This window comes from Lycorma delicatula, chromosome 12 (genome assembly GCF_047948215.1).
Source record: "Lycorma delicatula isolate Av1 chromosome 12, ASM4794821v1, whole genome shotgun sequence".
Classification (NCBI taxonomy): domain Eukaryota; kingdom Metazoa; phylum Arthropoda; class Insecta; order Hemiptera; family Fulgoridae; genus Lycorma; species Lycorma delicatula.
In genome coordinates this window covers 16,122,398-16,148,137 of record NC_134466.1, presented here as the reverse complement: position 1 = coordinate 16,148,137, position 25,740 = coordinate 16,122,398, and the positions used below count along the sequence as shown (strand labels likewise).

Sequence of the window (25,740 nt, the reverse complement as noted above, 5' to 3'; positions counted from 1 at the left end):
TCTGAATTACTTAGTACATATTTTAATGCACACACCAAGCAATAAAATAAATAATGGGATAACTGATTTTGATTAAAAATTACTTTATTATATTTGTTTGCATTACATTTATTCTATTAATGAATATATTTATAGTTTATTTTTATCTTACCAGCAAATTACTTTTATAACTTTTCTCACATAGTTCACATTAAATTCTTTCCCACATATTTTCTCACATATTTAAATTATGCAAAATTTTTCCTGGTAGTGAACTAGCATTTTATAATATTTTTATTATCCAAATTAAGTTGCAATTCAACATTTTTTTCTACTTTGTGTAATTGCACAAATTCATGATTTAATATAAATTACATTATATTATAATTAAAGTATAAATTTATCTACTTTACTCTAGATTGTAATCATGATAAACATAATTAAATCAGATTTTAGTTCTTATATTATACAATGGATTGTATAGTATAAAAACATTTCATTTGAAAAGATTCTTAATAAAAAAAGAACAACAGAGCTTGTTTTTCATTGGTATTTAATTTAATTATTTAAATATTATATATTAGAAAACAGCTTAACAGTTATTTTGAGATTATTCCCAGTGATCACACAAATGTACTAAATTTAGTTTAAAAGTTATAACATGAATACTTAATAAGATTACAGTAGATATTTTTTTTAATAAATAAATATAATTCTTCCTATGGAAACAAATTTAACTGGCTGATAATCTGTTATTATTTTAGATTTAGGTTATTTTTATCACCACTTTATTTATTAAATTTATCTTGTGTAGCATTTAAATAAATATCTTTTCTTGTAGAATTATGTTAATGTAAAAAATAAAAATTTATATTTAAATAAATACAAGCAATTTTTATTGATTGTTTAAAGATTAATGAACTAATTTTAATAAAAATAGTTTTAAATCTAGCCTTTCAAAAATGTTTAATCTAAAACTACATTTCTAAAACATTTGTACTGTAACAAATACTTGATGTATAAGAAACAAAGCAAAGTTAAAAAAAATTGTTGTTGTGAGTGTAGATTATAGCAAATATTTTTTTACTTTTACTGATACTAACTTATAACATATTTCAGTTTTATTTACATTACCTTCTCCATGTAGAAGTAAAAAGCTGCATCATCACATCTAATTACAAAAATTATGAACTGTTTTTTTTTGTTTTTTTTACAAAGATGTTGACCAAGATTGTGTCACTGCTGTCATTTTTAGCATTTGCTACAGCTCAGTTTCCAAGCGGACGTATTTTAGAACCACCTGTACCACACCTTTGTGCACAAAGTAAGTTTCATTAATATTTTATATTTCTACACTGTTTATGAAATAAAAAATATGCAGAGAGAAAAAGATGACCCACCGGGTTGGTCTAGTGGTGAATGTGTCTTTGCAAATCAGCTGATTTCGAAGTCAAGAGTTCCAACATTCAAATCCTAGTAAAAGCAGTTAGTTACTTTTATACAGATTTGAATACTGGATTGTGGATACCGGTGTTCTTTGGCGGTTAGGTTTCAATTAACCACACATCTCAGAAACGGTTGACCTGAGACTGTACAAGAATGCACTTTACTTACACTCATACATATCATTGTCCAAAGTAATACCTGATGGTGATTGTCGGAGGCTAAACAGGAGAGAAAAAAAAACCATTTATTTAGAGATGAGAACAAGGTATTTATATTAGTATTTCAGATTTTGCTGAAATTATAACATTGCTTTTTCTTGTACAACTTGAAAAGCAATGAACAGACTATATTCTTGTCTCACTTCTTTCTTTTCAGCCAGGCAAGCTCGGTTAGAGCTTACATATCTTGAAATAATCGCACCTCTTGGATCTTGAATAGATGGACATAATTCATCTTTTTTTATATTTTAACCTGATTTCCCTTAAATTTTTAAACTTCTTATTCCTTTTTTTTACATTACTAAATATCTTCTTCAGAATTGCAAATACCATGTAGATGTTTTTATTTCTTTTAAGCACGCCTTCTAAAATTAGTCTAAGGACCAGAACAGCCAACTATTTATTCAAGTTCTTTCTAAAACAGATCGGTATTCAACTTTCATCTTACATTTTATTAAATATCCTATTGGATATTCTCTATCTGCTTTTGGGTTAAAACTTATTTAAAATTTATTGTTATCAAATGATGATAATATTTCAAACTAACAGAATTCCTACTTTCAACAGGCCTTTCAAATCTTCTTCTTTTTCTTGTTTAGCCTCCGGTAACTACCGTTTAGATAATTCTTCAGAAGATGAATGAGGATGATATGTATGAGTGTAAATGAAGTGTAGTCTTGTACATTCTCAGTTCGACCATTCCTGAGATGTGTGGTTAATTGAAACCCAACCACCAAAGAACACCGGTATCCACCATCTAGTATTCAAATCCTTGTAAAAATAACTGGCGTTACTAGGGCTTGAACGCTGTAACTCTCGACTTCCAAATCAGCTGATTTGGGAAGACGCGTTAACCACTAGACCAACCTGGTGGGTTAGGCCTTTCAAATCTAATTACCGGTATCTTCACGATTTAGTTATCAGTAGTGTTATTAACACATATATGATAATTTACAACTCAGAAACCGTTATTAAAAAATATTTTGAATACACATTTACAAACATGTTGAACAGGATGCAGATAAACCTTTTTTTTTTTTTTTTTTTAATTTGTATTATTTAAAAATGCATCAACGGAGTGATATTTTTTCTGTAAAAGAAAATTATTTAATCATATTTTAAATAAACCGGTGGAAAGATTTTTCAAACGGTTCAACAGTCTATTAGAAATTGCAGAAGTATATTAATTTCTCATAAACTGAAGCATCGTGTTGTGTTATGTATATAACAATTCTGTTGTCTTATGGGCACCAGATAATGACAGCCAATTTTTTTATTTTGAAAACATGTTTTGACTTTTTAAGGAAGTCCCAAGAGATGACATTATACTTCATATGAATATATGCTTGTAAATATATTAGTGTTTTATTAGAACACATAATTTAATTTTGTATTCGTATTATACAGAGCGATTCAGGAGTAAAGGGAAATAATTTGGGAACTGATTCTTCAGTTTGAAATAGGAAAAAATTCATACAAACAATTTCCGTAAACATTTTGTTACGGATTTACGACTAGCGAGAAATTTCGCCTATATTTCAGTTCCCCCGGTGAAATGAAGTCATAATCAAATTTATAAAGCGTTATATGAGAGGTCCTTTTTTGTTTTTTGACCTGTACCGAGAACTATGTCTCCCGTAGTTATCTTGATATCCAACCTAAAATAGAGAAATTCGGTGGTGACAAAAAACACATTTTTCTTAGGTTTGAAGTAAAATAACTTTGTTAAATGACAATTAAATGCGTAAATTTTATTATCGAAACTTACAGAGAATTTAATTCTGAGAAAATTGATGTAATAGTCTATTTAAAAAAACTAGATTTTATTAAAAAAAAAAAAAACAAACTAACAAAAGATGTTAGAAATCGTAAAAATTAAATCGGCTATTTTTAGTACTATTGTACTCAAACGCAAACCTGAAAATATTCTTCAGGTGGTACCGCTTAGTCATACAATGGCCATGCGAACAATTTCTATATAATTCGAACATTCCACAAAGTATAGTATGGACGACATTAGATGCTCACGGACTGCATCCTTATCATGTTCAGAGTGTACCTTTAGCTTGGCGACCGTGACAGACCACTTCAGTTTTGTCAACGGGTTAGCAATAATTACTACTTAATTCCGTTCATTCTATTTTCGGATGAAGCTAGTTTTACCCGCAAGGCACAGATAACGAGTGGAATTCACATCGACGGTCTGAAAAAGGCCCACAAGTAATAGTGAATAAAATTTCCGGCAACGATCTTCGTTGAACGTTTGGTGTGGCATGCTCGACAGCCAAATAATAAGACCTTTCATTTAGAAAAACGTGTCTCGGGGAGAAATTATCTGAAATTTAAAAAAAAATGCATTTCTTGCAGCGCTTGAAAATTTCTCACTGGCGAAACGAATTGAAATGTACTACCTATTTGATGAAGCAACAACATAATTCACGAATAAAGTAAGATGATTCTTAGAAAAATTTATCGGTAAATGGATTATACATAGAGGGCCAAATTGGCCAACTAGATCACCGGACGTTATTCCCTTAGATTACTGTTTTTGGGGATGCATGAATACGAGGTATACAACCAAAACGTAGGATACGTGTGATGAACTGTCGCTCGCATTCTGCTCTGCTGCCCTCATCAAGGAACGCAAGATATAATTAGGTTCCGACAGAAAATGTAAGGGAACAAGTTGAAAAGGCATCAATGCCAAAATGTAAGGGAATAAGTTCAAAAGGCATCAATGTTAATGGTGGAATTTACAAACGGCTAAATTGATGCGGTATAAACCAAAGCGAGTGTTTTTAAAAAAAGTAAATTAAAATTATTTTGATTTTTCAAAGCTCTAAATCTATTGTACTAAAAATATGGGTACTTACAGTTTAAGGCTTTAAAGTGGTGATAGGCGCGGAGACTTCGATCTTCCGCGTGTAGGAATTTAACATAGTTCCTCAGGGCTACGTGGTAGTATTAGGTGTCTGATGTCTTCTTCAGAAGGGAAAATTACTGGGGCGAAATTACTGATGTAGATGTCCCTCGGGGCATTCGCATCGGTGGCATCTCATGAGACCGGACAGAGTACTGTGCAATGTGATCTCAGTTTGAGGGGAAAAATATGACCTCCGTTAAAGCCACAACTGCCAAGGAACAGAGGGGGTGGTGTAGCGACCAGACACGCTACAAGGAGGGATCTTCTCCCCTTGAGGGGGGAATCAAGATGTATTAAAAATAGCTGTTTTAATTTTTATAAATTCGTTAACATTTTTCTGTTAAGTTTTGTTTTTAATAAAAAAAGTTGAATTTTTTTTGTTTTTCATAAACTTTATTAAGTCAATTTTCTCAGAATTAAAATCTACAAGTTTTGATAATAAAATTTATGTATTTATTACTCATTTAACAAAGTTATTGAACTTAAAACCTAAAAAAAAAGTGTTTTTCATCACCAAATGTTTCTATTTTACTTTGGATATCAAGATAATTACGAGAGATACAGTTATGGGACTTCTCTTATTCGATTTTTCAGGTCAAAACACTTAAGAAACCATTAAGTTTACCTCCTTACATAATGCCTTAAAAATTTCAGTATGACCTCATTTCACCAGGGGAACGAACTGAAATCCGGGTGAAGTTTTTTGCTAGCTGTAAGTCTATAACAAAGCGTTTTTAGAAGTATCAGAAGCACTAGTATCAGTTCCCAAATTATTTCCCTTTACTATGGAATCACCTGGTACAATATTCATTAGGTTCCTTTGTTATCTGTTTGGAACATGAAGTCAATAAAGTTGAGTGATTTCTTATCTATATATTCTAAAATGAAAAGTAGATGGGGCATAATTTGTTGATATATGATACTGTATTATGTTTCCTTTGAACCAGAACATGATATCACCAACATAGCGATGCCTGTATAATATTTTGTCATTGCATGTATTTTTGAAAATATTTTTAGTTTTACCAAAATGATTAAAAAGGAATCCATTCATTTTGTTTGACTGTTTTCTTGGTTGATTGTTATTCTTATTAACTATTTTATTTTGTTACAGTTCACTATAATGATCAGAATAAGTTAATAAATAAATTAAAATGTTAATTTAAATGCTTATAGATCTTTTTTATTTTTGTTGAAAAGTTTTAGAATATACCAATATATACGTACATATAAAATTTCATTAATATTATTAACAGGAAAATTGCACGAGAAGTTTCAAGGTAAAGGATATTATTTTTCTTGGAAAGATCAGGCTACTGACAAACAAGAAGAAGACTGGTTGGGTGCTAGAAACTGGTGTCGTACAAGATGTATGGATCTTGTTAGTTTACAAATGTCTAATAAAAATGATTACATTAAAAGTCACCTAATTAGAGGTAAGTGGGCTTTTCATCAATCCAATTTTATGTAAAGGAGAATTTTTAAATGATTTATTACTATTATTTTCTTCTAGCTTGTCTCCCATCCCAAAAATTCATTTCAATCAATATTATACATTTTCTAATTATATGAAACAATTATTTTTTTAATGGCAAAGAAGTAGATTTATGTATTTAAGTTTTAAAAACTCATATCAAAACACTTCAGTCACTTCTGTAGGTACACTCATCATCTCATTTCCATAAAATACACCGCATAAAATATATGAACAAAAACTCAAGAAAACAGAGTTCACAAATTTAAAACGACCATCCAAAATATAGCAATCTGAACTAAAAAAAAAACATTACTCATGAAACATCATCACCAAATAAACACATTTTCTACCAAATATACGAGTATAAACTGAGCTGATCTGAATGCACAGTGTTCTATGTTAGACAAATGGATTCAGCTTCAAAGATGATACAATAAACAGTCTAAACTGTTTAAAGCAACACATCAATGTTTTTCATATGTGTAAAATACAAACAAACTAACATTAATAATCTTGTTACCTTAACACTATTAAATATTATGAAGTAAAAAAAAAAAACACTATATTAAATGAACAGACTTTTTTTTATGATTAATTCAAGCTAAAAGTTTGAGCCATGGGAATATGAAATGGACATTTTATAGTATATGAAAAAATTCCACGTCTGATGATTTGAACCTTGGACTTTCAGGAAAAAGGCTGAGACACTATCATAAGAATCTGTATGGTTAAATGCAACTCAGTTCGAAATTTCCCTGGATTGTTCCAGGCAAATATTTGAGCAGTAAGTTCATGTTACCTTTAGACTAGTAGAACATCACCCCTACCATTCTTCATATGATGTATTCATATACAGAGCGATTCAAAGAAACGGGAAATTTAAAAAATTAAATAACGTTAATGAAAAATTATTTAGAAAATGAATTTTATTTCATGTAATTGAACAAATGTTGCCATTTTAGGATACATACATTTTAGTTTATTTTTTAAAGATGACATCTTGCAGGTGACCTACTCTTCTACGTAAACACTCACGAAGTCTCTTCGTTAAATTGTTCACGGTTTGACGTAACATCTCAACTGGAATTTCCGCAATTGCTTCTCGGATCTTTGCCTTCAGTTCTTCCATTGTAGCAGGTCTACTGTGGAACACTTTGATTTTAAGGTGACCCCACAAAAACTAATCGCAAGCTGAGAGGTCAGGCAATCTGGGAGGCCATCTAATGTCACCGTTTCGTGAAATGACACGTTGTCCAAACAATCGGCGTACAGCTGCCATCGATATTCGTGCAGTATGTGACGTTGCTCCGTCTTGTTGAAATTTTGCTTGTTAACAAATCCACTGAGGTGGAAATGCGCTTCGTCTGACATCCACAGTTCGTGAATAAACTCTTCGTAATCGTTTATCTTCTGAAGCATTACATTACAGAATTGTGCTCGCACAACTGCATCGTTCGGTTTCAGTTCCTGGACGATCTGCAACTTGTACGGATGGTATTGCAAGTCCTTCACTAACATTCTTCGAACACTTGAACTATGCGATTGTAAAGATGCTGAGAGACGACGGATTGACCGATGTGGACTTCGTGTGACAGCATCTTGTAAAGCTTGAACATTCTGTGGTGTACGGACGGTTCGCTCACGGCCTGGAGGTTTCTTTTTCATTGCCGAACCGGTTTCCTCAAAATTAGATATCCATGTTTTAATTGCATGTGCTGATGGAACACGATCGTGCCGTCCCAGATTAAAATGACGGCGAAATTCTCTACGCGCTCCCTCCACACTGTCATAGTTTTTGTAAAACGCTTTGATAGCAAATGCACGTTGCGCACCACTCCAAGGATCCATGACAACTAAACGGCAGGTTAGGTTAGAGAGGCTGGCGCCACTTATCAAGTGGTACCAATCGCCCACGTCTACCAACACAACTTTCAAAATTGTGTTGGTTTCTTTGAATCACTCTGTATAATGTAATATTTTATTCTAATCAGAATAAACTACTAAATGAATATTTACTTATTTGGTATTAATAGGGCATGAAATATAAAAACTCAGTTAAAAGTATTTTATCAATTCTAGAAGAATGTTTAGATGAAAGGAGGTGCTACCTTTCCACTAAAGATTCTTATAAAAAGATATTTTATTTATTTTCCCTACCCGATTTTTATAGTTTTTGCATGAAGTATATAATGTTTTAATAATGCAACAAAATAACAAGCTCTACAAAAAAAATAAAATTATTTGATATTTACAAATCAGTTATTATTTGATTTCAATTCTAATTTGCTTCAGATAATGTGAAATATATTTGGACTTCAGGAAGATTGTGTGACTTTAAGGGTTGTGAACGTCCTGATCTTCAACCACCGAATATTAATGGTTGGTTTTGGAGTTCTGAATTACAAAAACTTTCTCCGACAACTGATAGAGCTCAAAATGATTGGAGTCAATCTGGCGGGTAAGCTACCTAATAATATTTTAAATGTTTTACTTTCAAATAAAAGTTTTAAAATGTAACATATTTTTAGACCTGGTAATCAGCAAATTTACTTTCTACTTAAATAGAAGGTAAATTATCATCGATTATAACAAAGAGCATGCTCTTTGAAGAATTTTGTCTTTTGAATAACTTGATAGAAAAAATTGAATTTTATATCGTAGAAAGCTTGATCTTTTCTGTAAGTTGCAATTTATTTGAAAACAAATCTGTAAGAATTACGCATTAAAAAAAAATTAAATTAAATAGTAACCTGCTATCTGCCTACTTCTTCTTCGGTGCATTTTCAACATTCCATTAGCTTCATTAAGAGTTTGTTGTTTAAATATTAAAAAAAAATCATTTGAAAGGCTTCAAAATTCTTAGAACATAAATAAAACTAAGCAGCTTTTTTTTTTTATAAAACCTTAAGTTATTGAATACAACAGTTGCGCACTACTGCAAACGAGATAAAAACAGATAACTTTTATGAATAATCTTTTCAGGTATTATTCAAATAAATTGAAACTCACAGCAATTAATTACACAGAAAAGAACAAGTCTGAATATTGTATAAAAATCAATTTTTCCAATCATTTGTTTGTAAGATGTAACTCTTCAACCATTTTTTTTTTTTTTGTTATACTATGTATGTATTTATCACACACCAATTTTTTGTTGACCGAGTACAAGATCTGATTTTAACATGACCCTTTTGGCATTTCATCTACTTAAAATGCAATAGCACCCAAACTTTTTTCTGGTTATTATGAAATTATATAGTACGATTCCTTATTATTAGACAAAATTATGTACGCGTAAATATTTTTCTGCTTCTAAATGGTGGCTGTTTTCTTAGACATGGGTAATCAAGAAGTGCTGTGTTCCCTTTGTGGAAAAGTAGATTGAACATGTATTTTCCATCTATTCCTGATATCATCCAAGACATTTGCAGTTTTTCTCAATGACTATGATAAGATTCCTCATATACTAGTCCATCTTCAAGCCTGATGTTTATCTACGAGTCTGTTCTACAATCTACGTCATTATGTCTTTATCAGTGCACTATTAAATACTTTATTATACATTTGTTTTTTATAAATATATTTTTTATTGTATTTCCCTTAGAGAAACTTAATGCCCTACTGTGAATAACTTCCTTAACTTTATCTAGCTACCTCTCCTGTGGTCTTTTTCCAGTTATCTCCCGATTCAACATTTTCAAATGTTATTTCTCTTAACATGTTTAAACACTGTGAGTTTTGCTCTCTCCACCAGTCTTTCCATCCTGTGCTAGTTAACTACAAGAAATTTGTTTTGTAGTTTTATCTTCTGTCTTTCTTTGTTCTCTTTCTCTTCAGGTACCACCAATATCTTACGCTTTATTTATTCTCATTCCCATGCTGTTTTTTGTGTTTAAAAATAACACAAAGAAAAGTACTTTTCAGTGTAACAGAAGTTCAGTCATCAATCAGTGATGTTGGAACAGCATCTGTCAGTAAAACAGTAAGATCACACTGGCACTGGCTAAACTTTCCACAATCAGTTGTTATCGACAGTTCCATTTTGTAATAATTTTAATTTTTATCATTTAAAACTCACTCTAGAACTCAGTTTTTTAAAATGCAAAATGAGCAATGTCAACCGTTCATACAACTACTATCTTGAAAAATTTAAGTAAAACCAAATAGAATATTAAGTTTATGAAATTTTAATAGCACATTTAGCATCTTTAATATTTATTTAATACCTGTTGCAGAATTGGACGTCCTCAACCAGATAACAGAGAACAAATACAACAAAATGGTCCACCAGAAAGTTGTTTGGCAATTCTTAATAACTTCTATAATGATGGTGTACACTGGCATGATGTTTCATGTCATCACCGTAAACCGTGGGTCTGTGAAGAATCAGAATCGCTAATAAAATATGTACAATATACAAATCCTCAACTCAGAATTACTTTTTAGTATTTTTTTAGAATTACTATTTTTTTTTTTTTTTTAGTAATTTAAGCAGAATAAGTCCAAACTGGTTTTTTCCATGTTTTGTAGTAACATTGTTTTTATTTTACTATTATTATTATTTGTACGTAAATATTAATTAATAATACATCTGCAAAATTTATATAATAAAAATATTTTGTTTTACGAGATTTAGTGTTTTTATTTCGAAGATTTGATGCTGAATGGTCTAGATACAGTTTTTAAGTTATTATTCCAACCATGCCAGAAAAAGCTTGTTTCATTTTTTTTTGTCCCACAACATGAAATGGTTATGAAACAACTTTGATTATCTGAATGACATCTGATAAGTGATGATTTGAACACAAGAATTGTGAATATTTTCAATTTGGGTGATGAATAAAATTATTTGAAAAGAGAATTTCAAAAATGTTTTCTAAAAAATTACGAAAAGAAAACATTGTATTGTAACTTTCATTAATAATGATCAAAAATAGAGAAATAAAGCAAGTTTTATTATACAGAGTGATTCAAAGAAACGGGAAATTTAAAAAAATAAATAACGTTAATGAACATTTTTTTTTAGAATATGAATTTTATTTCATGTAATTGTACAAATGTTGCCATTTTAGGATACATACATTTTAGTTTATTTTTTAAAGATGACATCTTCCAGGTGACCTCCTCTTCTAAGTAAACACTCACGAAGTCTTTTGGTTAAATTGTTCACTGTTTGACGTAACATCTCAACTGGAATTTCCGCAATTGCTTCTCGGATCTTTGCCTTCAGTTCTTCCATTGTAGCAGGTCTACTGTGGAACACTTTGCTTTTAAGGTGACCCCCACAAAAACTAATCGCAAGCTGAGAGATCAGGCGATCTGGCAGGCCATCTAATGTCACCGTTTCGTGAAATGACACGTTGTCCAAACAATCGGCGTACAGCTGCCATCGATATTCGTGCAGTATGTGACGTTGCTCCGTCTTGTTGAAACCAGGCTGTGTTAAGAATCGGTGGAAATCTCTTTTGTTATACCACAACAAAGGTTTCAAGCACGGCTACGAAACGAGCTGACGTCACTGTAATCGCAAGACCATTGTCATCCTCAAAAAAAATTAAGGGCCTATAACACTGACATAGCACACCACACGGTCACTTTCTGGCTGTGCAACGGACGCTGGTGTAGCTGCGTAGGATTTTCTTGTGCCCAGTATCTGAAATTTTACTCATTAACAAATCCACTGAGGTGGAAATGCGCTTCGTCTGACATCTACAGTTCATGAACAAACTCTTCGTTATCACTTATCTTCTGAAGCATTACATTACAGAATTGTGCTCGCACAACTGCATTGTTCGGTTTTAGTTCCTGGATGATCTGCAACTTGTTCGGATGGTATTGCAAGTCCTTCACTAACATTCTTCGAACGCTTGAACTATGCGATTGTAAAGATGCTGAGAGACGACGGATTGACCGATGTGGTCTTCGTGTGACAGCATCTTGTAAAGCTTGAACATTCTGTGGTGTACGGACGGTTCACTCACGGCCTGGAGGTTTCTTTTTCATTGCCGAACCGGTTTCCTCAAAATTAGATGTCCATGTTTTAATTGCATGTGCTGATGGAACACGGTCGTGCCGTCCCAGATTAAAATGACGGCGAAATTCTCTACGCGCTCCCTTCACACTGTCATTGTTTTTGTAAAACGCTTTGATAGCAGATGCATGTTGTGCACCACTCCAAGGATCCATGACAACTAAATGGCAGGTTAGGTTAGAGAGGCTGGCGCCACTTTTCAAGTGGTACCAATCGCCCACGGCTACCAGCACAACTTTCAAAATTTCCTGTTTCTTTGAATCACCTGTACATACCTCATTTAACATAAAAACTTTGAAAATCTGTATAGAATTAAAAAAATATATATCTATATAATTATTGTACATTCCTTTATAAATTTAGTGCGGTCAAATTATTGAGACGAGGAATTATATCCACATAAGGTGGGCATGATATATATAACATTTTTAGTAAATATAAAACTGTTTTTAAAATCATTATAATACATCTTAATTTAAGGCGATAATTAATTATTAAAAGTTTGCTTGAGTACTATATAAATTTCACTCTACATCAAGTTTCTTCAGTGACTGCCACCAGGAATGCTATTTGAATTAAGTTTTAAAGAAACTTTACTTTTCAAAAGTTGTCAGAGCGCATGTGGTTTAAATTTGGTTTTTCTTTTAGAATACTGTTTTTAAAAGTTTGTGTATTTTAGGTAGTGAAGTGTTTATATTCTTTACTGTCTCATTATCTTAACATGGTAGATAAAAGATGTTTTAACTGTGATATAAGTGTGTATGTACGAATGAAATTCATTTAAAATCTTTAATTATATTTTAATTGTGAGTAATTTGTAAAATTTTACTGATGTTGATAATGGAGTACACTCCAGACGCTACAGTTAGGCGAGTGTTCTTACCTTTTATTTGAACTGGATCTGGTGGATATAATCTGTTTTTAAAATAATATATATATATATATATATATATATATATACACATGGATGACAGGTGCTGTCATCTTGTAGTTTCATTCCCTACTACAAACATTCCAAAACTTGATCTATACCCTCTCGTTTTTTGTCAGCTACTAATATTACAGAATCAAGGATGCTTGCCTTCAATGCGTCCAAAACAATGTGCAATGATTGAATTTTTAACAGCAGAAAATGTGAATGTTAGTGACATTCAATGTCGTCTATGGCGATGAAACTGTTAATCTAAGTACTGTAGGCTTGTGGCCAATAAAATTATGTGCATAAGAAGTTGGTAAAATATATTGACGATGAACCTTGCGATGGTTGAAAAATTTCTATGAGAACCACCAAAAGGAGGTGAAACACCTTTGTTTTTTTGGTACTTCTAAAACACCTTAGGAAATATGTGCAACACATTTGACAATTCATGGAGCTGATAATTCTGCAAACACACTAATGTTCAGCCTTATAAGTTTGTGCATCCCCTATTTTCATAACTGTTTTCTGATTCACATACAATTCTTTAATTATTCTTCTATATTTCCAATAAACTCTGACATTTTAATATTTTATTTTTTTAATGTGTTTTTCAATATCTAAAAAACACACTTATTCTATTTTTGACCTTTGAGTAGCACCTTATAAAAACACAATTTATAATAAAACTTAGCTCTGATTTCAGAATAAATTTTGAAAGAAACCATGTTACAATTAAAAAATAAGATTTATTGCAAGATTCACATAATAAGAAAAAAAATTATTTAAAGCATATAAATAAATATTTAAATTCACCTAATACAGTTCAATAAAAGGTAAGAAAACTCATTTAACAGTCTGTAGCACTTTCAGAGCTTTAACTCCATCATCAGCAGATCAATTTTTACAAAATACACATATTTATAAATAAAATATGTAGTTAAAAATAAGGTTATCTTTTTAAAAAACATAGTTAAAATTTTAAAATCATTAGTATGTACATACTATTGTCATATTTAACACTTTCTACATCCACCATGCAAAGATAAAGAATAGTATTTATCAAAGATTCAATCATTATATCAGATCTACCAATTTTATCAATTTATTATCAAATGCAATTTGTTTATTAATAAGCCTATATTTATTTTTATATTTATTAATATAATATTTCTCTATTATACTGATTTTTTAAATTAATTCTTTCTATCTAAAATTTCTAAATTATTATTGATATCATTAATTTTGTGTTTTGATTAAATGTTACAACACATTTGAAAATTTAATATTAAAGAACCCTTTTACTTCCTTAACAAGGAAGTATTGTAATCGCAAAAAATTTGGGGTTTCAGAATTCAACAGAAATATCCATTTTGACCATCCCTGAATAGATTCTGACTAGTTTCAGTGTAACGTCAGTACATATGTAAGTATGTATCTCGCCTCGCATAACTCAAAAACAATTGGCCATAGAATGTTGAAATTTTGGATTTACGACTGTTCTAACATCTAGTTGTACATCTCCCCTTTTGATTGTAATAGACTGAGCCAAAAGTGTCCAAAAGAGCCAAAAAAAAAAAAAAAATTGATTTTGGAATTTTTCTTAACTGCAGCAATAAGCCCCCATTGAGCGCTTTTTAACAATATATTATAAGTGGCACTTATTTTCATTGGTTCCAAAGTTATAGCCCAACAAATTTTTAATTATGAAATATTTGGATCTTAGGAGAAGGCACATCGGTTCGAATCAGACTTCACCTCTCTTTTTTTTTAATTTAAATATATTGATTTATTAATAATTATTAACCTCTCATTGTAAAAAAATTTTGGTCATAATTGGTAATCATAGCTAAACCTTTTTCATTATTATTAATAAGATCAATTTTTAATGCACTAATATTAATAATATTTGTTATAGCATGATAAACCGTTTTAATGTTATTTACAATTACTAAATTATTTAATTTACATATGAATTAAACACCATTTTTTATGTTATGAGTATAAGGTAAGTGTATTAAAATTAATAATTGTTTAATTTTATTGCATAATTTTGTTTATAGACTTTTTGTAAACCTGTTAATTTAGGAGCAATTGGTATAAACAGATATAATTATGTATGATACTTTATGTTGTTACAATTTTGTCTTTATGGCATTATTTATAACTAGAAAAAAGGTGGATGGCCACCGCAAAAATGTTACACGGTTTAAGTTTCATTACACATAATTTTGTTAAATGTTTTTGCCAATTGTAACTAAATAATGTTCATGAATTTAGCATATTAACAGTAAAACGTTTTACAATGAAAAGCTTCAAAATCTTGAACATTTTTAGCTGTTTCTTGAGTTGTGATTTTTAACATGGCCCAAATTCAATGTTTTCTTTTTTTTTATTGCCAAAACACAAATATAATTTAAGTAAATTGTTCATATCGAGAATTACAAATTATTCAAACGCTGTGCACAAACATCCGGCAAACCACCATTGGTCCGCTCTGTACCAGTAACAGCTAAAATAAAAATGTAAGCACATACCACAAACAGAATAACAAACATCCTTTTTTATGGGAGTGATATTTTTAGTAATTTTTAAGTATTTGTTTGTGGGGTACATCTTCAAAATTATTTTCTGCAGTATATTTATTAATATTTTAATTTTAACCATTTATATATATAATTAATGGTGTGTTTATTTTACTGTAATATTTATACAAGCAAATAAAAATCCCACAAATTTAAATAACATAATCACTACAAGGAATATATGTATGCAGGATTATTTTGAATTTGGTGGTAAATATTATAACTGTGGGTTCACCACTAACTGCAGTTATGTTTGAAATATATATTCTATAATTTGAATAAACAATAGTACATCGTGTTATGTATATGCCGAGGTTTCGCTTTTAGTAAGATATGTTGATGACATTATATAATGAGAAAATAAACAGTGAACATAAGACAATTAAAAGTAAAGTAAATTTATATCTAAAAAAATTCAAACATGCCTTAGATACATAAAATTATTACCTTTACAAATATGATCCATAGAGCATACTTTTATATTAAGAATAACAACAATGTTAAATGAACAGAGAAATTGAATATATATAAAAAATATAACAAATATAAATGTGTATAATAATAGTTTTATTGATAAATTAAGATATAAAATTGCATATACCTGATAAACCATTAAAATGTTTTACAAAATAACAGTATTGTTAATAAACATGAACTTTGTGGAATTGTAACCATTATAAATTTTGACTAAAATAGGATTAATTAAGGCGGTTACTTTATTTGTATTATATACTTTTTACTTTATAAATTTCGTATTACATCGACAGATGATTTTAAAAATGCGAGGTTAAATGGATTTATTCAGAGAAGACTGATTGTGGATAATCACGGCATAGTTAGATAAGAATAAACTATTTTTTGATGATTCAATTCTTATCGCGCATTCTTGCTAAAAATAAATTTTATCACAGTATGACACCATGTTCGCAATAAGAACAAACTTTTCCCACAGAAAGCGTTACGATAGTATGCGTACACGCATTCACATAGACTAAGTAATGCTCAGGAGTGGTGATGGGGTTAGACTGGGAAACCATCGATAAGACACAGCAGTTTACATTCAGATTTGTCAGTGTGAACTTCAATACAGAGATTTTGTTCGTAAAATGTTGTTCGGAAAACTTCAGAAAATTTACAAGTTATGTTTTATTCTTCTTTTATCTATAAGTTTGACCTTTTTGAAATATGTTGCAAAAGGCAAAATTTTTTTATGGTAATAATTTTGTTTCGTCAAAGGGTATTCCAATTAAATTTTAAAGAGAGCAATCTTAGACTTATCAAGCAGCATAGTCTTAGTACATTATTTCACAAATCTCAACATTAGTAAATTCATTTTTTTTAAACAAATTCTTTAAAAATTATTATTTTATTTTTGTCTAGAAATAGAAGCTTATAGAATATATATAAAATCAATGTTTGCGATCTTATATATATAGGAAAAATCACCAGGTACTTCAGAAAAAGGTTTTCAGACCAATAAAATAATTATAAAAAAGGTAATATTAAATTTTCAAATGTGTTGTAACATCTAATAAAAAATAATAATCATAAAATTAATGACATCAATAGTAATTTAGAACTTTTAGATATAAAGAACTGATAAATAAATTTATAAATTAGAGAAATATTATATTAATAATTTCAAATTTATTAATAAACAAATTGAATTTGATAATAAATTGATAGACCTAAAGTAACAGACTGTATGAATATCTTGATAATATTTATCTTATCATAACAGTTACAGGAAGTTTTAAATACGGAAAATATGTAGCATATATACTAACGATCTTTAATTTTAAACTATTTTATAACTGTATCTTTAACTACATATTTTATTTATTGTTATGTGCATTTTGTAAAGATTGGCCAGCTGATGATAGAATTAAAGCTCTGAAAGCACTACAGACAGATTAGACGAGTGTTCTTTCCTTTTATTGAACTGTGTCTGGTGGATTTAAATATTTATTTGTTAATAATTATTTAATACAGTGGTATATAATGTATGGAAAAAATATTTTGAATATTAAATTTACTAAAGAATGCTAAAAACATAATATAGTATCTAAATACGCAGTATTAGAATTAAAAAATAAGAATAAAAATACCAAGAAAATTATTAAAAATATGTATTTATTGAATTAAACAAGAAACAAAACATATATATCAAATCAAAAGCTTAATTAATTTGGATTTACATTCTACACGTTTAGAGATACTGAAATTGTAAGGATTTATATAATGTTCAAGTATGTAAAGGAGTCTATACAGATAAAAATTAAGGAACTGGAGAAAACAATTTCGATAGTCCTTAGCAGAAAGATTTTTAACCTAATAATAAATGAAAATCAGATAAGCAAATATTATTTACATAATATAATGAAGATAACTTTGATAAAGGATTTGTAAGTTTAATATTAATTTTAATGAAACAGAAAAAAGAATTATCTATGATTCCAATAAATGTAAATTAGATAAATTAAAAATAATTATATAAAACGAACAATAGTCGGTACAGAAATTAATTTAAAAAAAAATACAATTATAAGATAAGCATCATTACAAATGAAACTGCAAATATTATAACAAAAAAAAAATTAGGAATTCAAACGTAATACATATGATAAAAATAACCATAAATAAACAAATAAATACATAAAAAATAAAATGAATATACAACATATGAGCATAATGTATTCCGATATAACAAACAATATATAATTAATTACATGTAAAATTATAATGAAACAAGAGATAAATTTAAAAAACATGACTGCCAAAAAAAAAACCATTGCTCTTTAATATGGAATAATTACTAACATAGGATAATTAAAGAGGATGATACATTTGTATATATATATATATATATAATATATTTTCTTTTTAAAATTTATTCAAACACACACGGTTCTAAAAATTCAAATATTCATCGACATACTGAATACTGTCAATTAAACTCAAAAACAACAATTTAATCACCAAATACAGTAATCTCTTACTGTATTTGGAAGTTAAGTTGTTTTTTTATATATATTTATAGTCTATGACGCTCCTGGTAACGTAAGGATTCTGATGCAAGGTCATATATCTAAATTGGTTCAGCTGTTGAGATGCTACAGTGGAACAAATATACTTACATACATCCTAAATATATTACACTCCTTTTTGAGTACTCGTGTAAATATTAATAAATATTTTACAAAAAAATAATTTTAAAGAAGTACACGATCCTGCAAACAAATACTTAAAATTACCAAAAATATTATAAATGAATACCATACAACACTAAATTATAATAATAATTACATAAAGTATCATACATGATTACATCTGTTTATAAAAAGTGCCCCAAGATTAACAGGTTTACTGAAAATACATTAACAAAATATACAATACAATCTATTAATTTTAAAACAGAACATTCTTATTATACTGCTAAGATAACGCATGAAATATTGAAAAATAAAATAAACTTAGACTATACTTGTAACAAAAAATGGTTTCAATTAATACACAAGTTGTCTGAAAAGTTCCCGAACTAAATTAAATAAAAATACAGATTTAAAGATAAACAAATTTACTCACATTAGCCCTCTATATGAAACCTTCTCTAGTTATACACTTGTTGCAGCGCTGGTAGAGCCCGTCAAATTCTCTGGGGAAATCACTCTGTGGGATCGCCTTCAACTGCTAGGTGCAAGCCCTTTGGATGACCGGAATGTCATTGAAAAGGCGGCCTGTCATCTTCAAATTGAGTTTCTGGAGCCAAGTCAGGTAAATAGAACGGGGTGGACAAGATGGTGATTTGATTTGCGGTGTAATAACGTTAAAACTGTTGCGATGTGTGCCGGGGTGTTGTTGTACAAGAGAATCCAACTGCCTGGATCCCGGTACTCAGGCCGGATTCAATGAATGCAAAGCATCAGGCATTTCATTACTTCCAAATCGAATTTAGAATTCACGGTGTGACCAGCTGGGACAAATTCATGATGAATCGGACCCTTTGAGTCGAAGAATGCAATCAACATCGTTTTCACTCTTGATTTTTGCTGACTAACTTTCACTGGTCTCCAGGACTCAACCAAGCAGTGGACTGATGCTTTGTTTTGATCATACAAAGTCTTGACCACAAGAAAGACGAACCTGTTTTTGTTCTTCGGTCAAGAAGTGTGGAACAAAATAGGAGCACACCTTTCGGCAGTTCATTTTATCTGTTAGAATTGTACGTACTGTGTCTTTTCCGATGTTTAGCTCTTCTACTATGGCCCGAAGAGTAAGATGAGGTTGTTCAAGCTGGACTGCACACACTTTCACAATGTTTTCATCATGAACAGCTGTTGACGGCCTCATGCTTCGTTTGTTGTCATCTGTCTACTGTCTTTACACCGCATCCATCACGTGTATATTGTATATGAGATGCAGCTTCATCACCGAATGCTTGCTGTATCATAGAATAAGTTTCAACAAAAGATTTTTGAAGTTGAACATAAAATATTATCGCGGTTCTCTATTCCATGTCGCGAGCTCGTAAAGGTCACATGAACTCACCGTATACTATTAAATGTAACTCGAGACTGGAGTGACAAACATGATGAAATTTTGTACACACACACTCGTCAGACATCGTACTACATATTTCCTTGGTTGTTCGAGAGGGCGCTACTTGCATAGACTACATAGTTCTACTAGTACATAGCTACTTGCATAGAAATTTAGTTCAGGAACTTTTCAAACCTACTGTGCAAGTAAATAAAGCAATTTAGAAATTGGAAATAACACTACGATGTTTTCACATGATGGTAACAAAAATGTATACAAATACTCCTATAAATGAAACTGTAGAATTATTAAAATAATTTTATTAATAATAATGAAAATCCTGCAAATATAAATCACATAATCACTATAATAAGTAATATCTGTATGCAGAATTATTTTGAATTTCATACTAAATACTATCTTCAAACTAAGGGTGAGGCTTTGGGACCACCACTACCACTATCTGCAATTATATCTGAGACGTAAGTCCAACAATTTGAAAAAACCATAGTATATGGTGTTACGCATATGCCGAGGTTTTGCTTTGGGTTAAGATATATTGATGACATATTACATATATATATATATAAAAGAAATATTATGAGTCATTCATAATTAATGCCTAGCTAAAACTACTGAAGAAAAACTGATAAAAATTTGTATACATGTTCTTATGGTGTAAGTGCACACCAAGAAAGGATTTTTTGAAATTCTTAGTTTAAAATGGAGCAACAATGAAAGAAATTTACTATTTTTTGAATTTTTAAGTAAAAAATGTAGATATCAACTAGATTTTTGGTGTGTGTAACCTTCATGTGAATATCTAAAAACAAATTTCTAGATTTTTTGAAATTCTGAGTTTAAAGAGTTAAAATAGGTTTTTGAATTTCTTTTGAAACCCTATTTTTTGAACTTTTTGGTAACAATAAAGCTATGAACTTGATTTTTGGTATGTGTAATCTTCATATTAATATCTTCAAACCAATTTCTAGATTTTTTGAAGTTCGACCTTAAAAGGGGTGAAGAAAAGTAAAAATATTTTGAACAATGATTGAAAATTTTCCACATTTCTGTCTATACTAAATGAGATATTCAGTAGATTTTGGCTTGCAAATACACTTTAGATAAGTATATAAAAAAATTTTTTGGATTTGTTTAAATTTTGATATTTAAGGGGTGTAATGGTGTACAACACGGCGGCTCAACCAACACAGCCACTGCTACTGTTACTGGATGTAGGACACAACTGGCTGCAACTGCCTTCAGTTACTTGACTAAAAACATAGAAAAAAATTGACTGCAACAAGAAATGCAAGTAACCATATGGAGCAGGCAAAGCCACAACAGGGATCTAATTAGTTATACATAATGAGAAAATAAACAATGAATATAACATAATTAATAATAAACTAAATAACAAGATTATAAAATTTAAAAATGAAATATATAAAAATCGCAGCATTAATTACCTGGATACAAACATTATAAGAAATTTATAGGAAACCGAATTATATACATATCTCAGAAAGATTCAAACATGCCTTGAATACATAAAATTATTACCTTTATAAATATGTTCCATAGAGTATATATATATACTAATAATAACAACAATGTTATAATGAACGGAGAAATTGAATATATAAAAAATGTAGCAAATATAAATGGATATATAATAATAGTTTTATTGATTAATTATTATTAAATATTTAAATAATAAGAATACATCATTAAAGTCCACATTAATAAATTGCAACAATAATGATAATAGTTAACAGCATACACATATTACTTTTAAATATAACCACAATACTACAAATATTACCAATATATTTAATAAAAAAACGATATAAAACTGCATATAAACTGACAAAATATATTTTACAAATAAGAACTTTGTGGAATATATAAAATCAAGTGCAAATTTGCAACGATATAAATATAAACATGGGAAAAACCACCAGGTAGTTCATAAAAAGGTTTTCAGAGCACATTACAATTACAAAAAAGTTAATATTAAATTTTCAGATGGTATGGAACATTAAATAAAAAAACAAAATAAACATAAAATTACGGACACTAAGAATAATTTAGAAATTATAGGTATAGATGATAATAATACAGAAATTGATATATTTGAGAAAAATTATATTGATAATTTTAGACTCATTAATAAACAACCTGAATTTGATAATAAATTGATAGACCTGATGTAATAATTGAGTGCTTTAATAAATACTATTCTTTATCCTTACCACGATGGAGGTAGGAATTTTTAAATGTGACAATAGTATATAGTGTACATACAAAATTTTAACAATATTTAAAAAAAAAAACTATTTTTAATTATATATTTATTAATGTATATGTTTTATAAAAATTGGTCTGCTGATGATGGAGTTAAAGCTCTGAAAGCACTACAGACAGACAGGTGAGAGTGCTTACCTTTTACTGAACTGTATCTGGGGGAATTAAATATTTATTTAATAATTATTTGTTGATTCAGTGGTATATAATGTTAAAATATATTAAAAATAAATGACAAAAATCAAGAAATATAGTAAATGAACTTGATTTTCATTTCCATATCATACCATTCATTTTCAAAATAAATTATTATAGTATATTCTAAGATGAGATTACATACCTTTTCACAAAAGTTTGCTTAGATATCTTTAAAAACAATTTTACTGAACAGCATGAACAGATATATGATAAATTTAAAATGATTAAATATTTAATATTCTCTTTCAAATTAGTGGATTTTCTCTTCTGAAGTTAATTACTGACCGACTGATTTTGTATATACCTGAAGACAGTCTTGTTCCTCGTATTACAAGTGGAACTGTAGCCTGTTACATCTATGGATCAATAGATCAAGGTAGGTTAATTAAAACCAACCAACAGAATAAAGGCTGGAACAATATTGAAGAACCTTTCATTCATGTTAAAACATAGATACCCTGGGACTTAAACTACAAATCATCTACATCATGGGAAGGCTAGAATTAATCATTTATGCTACTCTTAATACGTGTAATTAATTGTAAGTACTTTGTTACATGGAATACTGCATCTCATTTAATGGCATCCGTCTGGAAAGCTCTATATATCTTTCTAAACGAATGGCTTATTTTAGCGATGTTTTTCTTCTCTCCAGCCCTACATGGGTGATCTTGACTTTCTCTGTAGTATGCTTCTATTCTTCTCAATTCCTCACAATTTCATATCAATTTCAAATAAGTAAACCTTCAAATCTTCCAAAAAATCCTTCATTATCTCCTACTGGGTCTCTCTTTATTCTTCTTTCCCTTAATTTCATTCTTTATAACAACTTTTGAAATACTTTTATCCACTGTACTCTGGACAGCTTCAACAAAGATATTTTCTGGGATTTAATGAAACTCATGATTCATTCATTGTCAGGAAAGTCCAATTATTACTCTTATTCTACAATTCTACTTATCAGTCGACTCATTGTTGAAGAATCAGGGTATGTAGGCTTCATTCAATCTCTTATTACACTGCATTATTTTATAGTGTAGTTGGGTTTAGAGAGAACTTAATCAATTTTTTTTCCTTCATCCAGTTAGTAAAAACTGATATTCCAGCATTTAAATTGGCTGCGAATATACGCAATAGTTTACAGTTTTTCTGTAATAATGGTTCATTTCCTCTTTAGTATTACAATCTAGTTAACTTATAATTACAATATAATACAAGACGAAGTGAAAGCATTAACACATAAAATTGAAAAACAACTTACAACAGTCGCATTACGTTTTAAGTGAATATAGATTTCAATCAATATAGTATAGCTTGTTATGTAAACACACAAATGATTAAAATGTACACTTTGGTTTTGGGTTTATACTCAGTTCTTTTATACTGACACAGTCCAATGAACTGATCAGGTCAATGACTAACATTTGTGAACCATACCTAGGTTATTAAGAAGTTTATCTATATTTGCAAAATAAAATAATTATATTGTGAAGATTATATTTAATAGCATAACCAAAAAATTATAAAAATAAGAAAGATCAAGAGATGAATTATGTGACTGTTTATATAGAAAAATATGAAATTACATAATGTTACAAAAATTTCCAGTTTCACCTGAATAAAGAAAAAAAGATAGAAATCATGGTATAAGTTTTTCTGATCTCTGGTAGTTTTGATTAAAAGAGACAATCTGAATAAAATAATTTCAGTTATAGTCTCTCATAATCAATTCAGTAGTTTTCTAGAGCTTGTGCTGAAAGTAGCATTTTATAATAGGAATTTGTGAACGAATGGATAACCAGAAAGAAAAAAAAAATAGAAATTTATGGCGCAAGTATTACTAGAGAATTTAAAAAATTAAATGAGTTAATAAAGTTCAAGATAAAAATTAAAGATAGATCCTCTGTAAAACTTGCAGTAGAATCTTATAGGCAGAAGAATAGGTTGATTTATTCATTTTTGATATGAACATATGAAATGAAATGTCACAAGGATAGAAGGTACATGCATAAGATTTCAGTAAAATGAAACAACTAGACTTGAGTCACAAATCTAAACATAAAAATTAAAAACTAGCAAAATAAATCGTACATGTTGTTGTTTTAAAGATGAAAAAATTGTGTGAAATCAGATTTGTACCTCTTATTTTCCTTTCCACTTTCCAATTATGCCTGGGTTTCATGATAGAGTAATTTTTAAATAAATATGAGCATTGATTCGTCCAACTGCAATTAATTTTTTGCTTCAAACAATTGTAAAAAAAAATTGTTTGCTTTACAATGAAATCCTATACATGCATAATAAATAATAGAAATCAAAGAAAGGTGGTACTGTAGAATAGATAACAACAGAGACAGTGCCACTCACATCCAATGAATGAATCAGAGCAATTAGACAAAGAAACTGCGAGTCGCTCAGCAAGTGAGATGAGCGCTGGCCATGTATATCTCACAATGTTCTAATGCCAGCTATAACACAGAAAATGAAGAAATGTTCATTTATCTACACAAGCCGATTGGACAATAACCGATCAAGAATATGAATGTAATGTTAAATGGTCTCACAGCAGTAGACATTTTGAAAATATATTCTTGAATAATTAATTCATCCAGGCTTGCAACGTTTTTGATTATTTTATAGTTTCTTAAAGAATGTAATATCAATAAATCTGTCTGCAATGATTATAGCAGAAGTATTTCCATTTCAAAATGTAATAAATTTTAAAACATTACAACCTGCAGACAGCTCAGTAATAAGATTTCACTATTGTTAGGGATGTAGGATGTAGAGGGTATACTGAAATGAAAAGACTAGCACTAGGTAGGGAATCTTGGAGAGCTGCATCAAACCAGTCAAATGACTGAAGACAAAAAAAAAAAAAAATTGTTGAAAAAAAAAAATGTATTTCAATATCCCCCAAAATCACAAAAAATACTGTTAGATGCAATTTCCAAAAGACTAATCTTGGAAATCGATCGGTCATGCAAGTAAGTTGACTACACCATGATGGTAATGGTACACTCAGAAAAGTTGTAAATGTGCCAGTAAATCTGATCAAAATGGTAAATCAACTGTCAAGACGATTGGATGATTTAGCTTTTAATATGTAGATGAAGAAGAA

The 25,740-nt window shown here is 29.5% G+C and overlaps 1 protein-coding gene across 1 annotated transcript; it reads left to right on the top strand.

Moving 5' to 3' along the window:
• The first annotated feature begins 1,197 nt into the window (after positions 1-1,197).
• LOC142332987 (uncharacterized) lies at positions 1,198-10,489 on the top strand. The gene is made up of 4 exons (XM_075379752.1): positions 1,198-1,303; positions 5,823-6,002; positions 8,336-8,501; positions 10,279-10,489. Exons 1-4 carry the CDS (start codon positions 1,198-1,200, stop codon positions 10,487-10,489), a joined length of 663 nt encoding a protein of 220 aa, XP_075235867.1.
• Positions 10,490-25,740: the final 15,251 nt, after the last annotated feature.

What these genes read in the sequence shown, in the direction of transcription:
- LOC142332987 (XM_075379752.1), top strand. Translation starts at nt 1,198, where the DNA reads ATGTTGACCAAGATTGTGTCACTGCTGTCATTTTTAGCATTTGCTACA. An exon ending in ACCACACCTTTGTGCACAAA is followed by an intron (nt 1,304 to 5,822) that starts GTAAGTTTCATT and finishes TATTATTAACAG; the next exon opens with GAAAATTGCACGAGAAGTTT. An exon ending in GATTGGAGTCAATCTGGCGG is followed by an intron (nt 8,502 to 10,278) that starts GTAAGCTACCTA and finishes TACCTGTTGCAG; the next exon opens with AATTGGACGTCCTCAACCAG.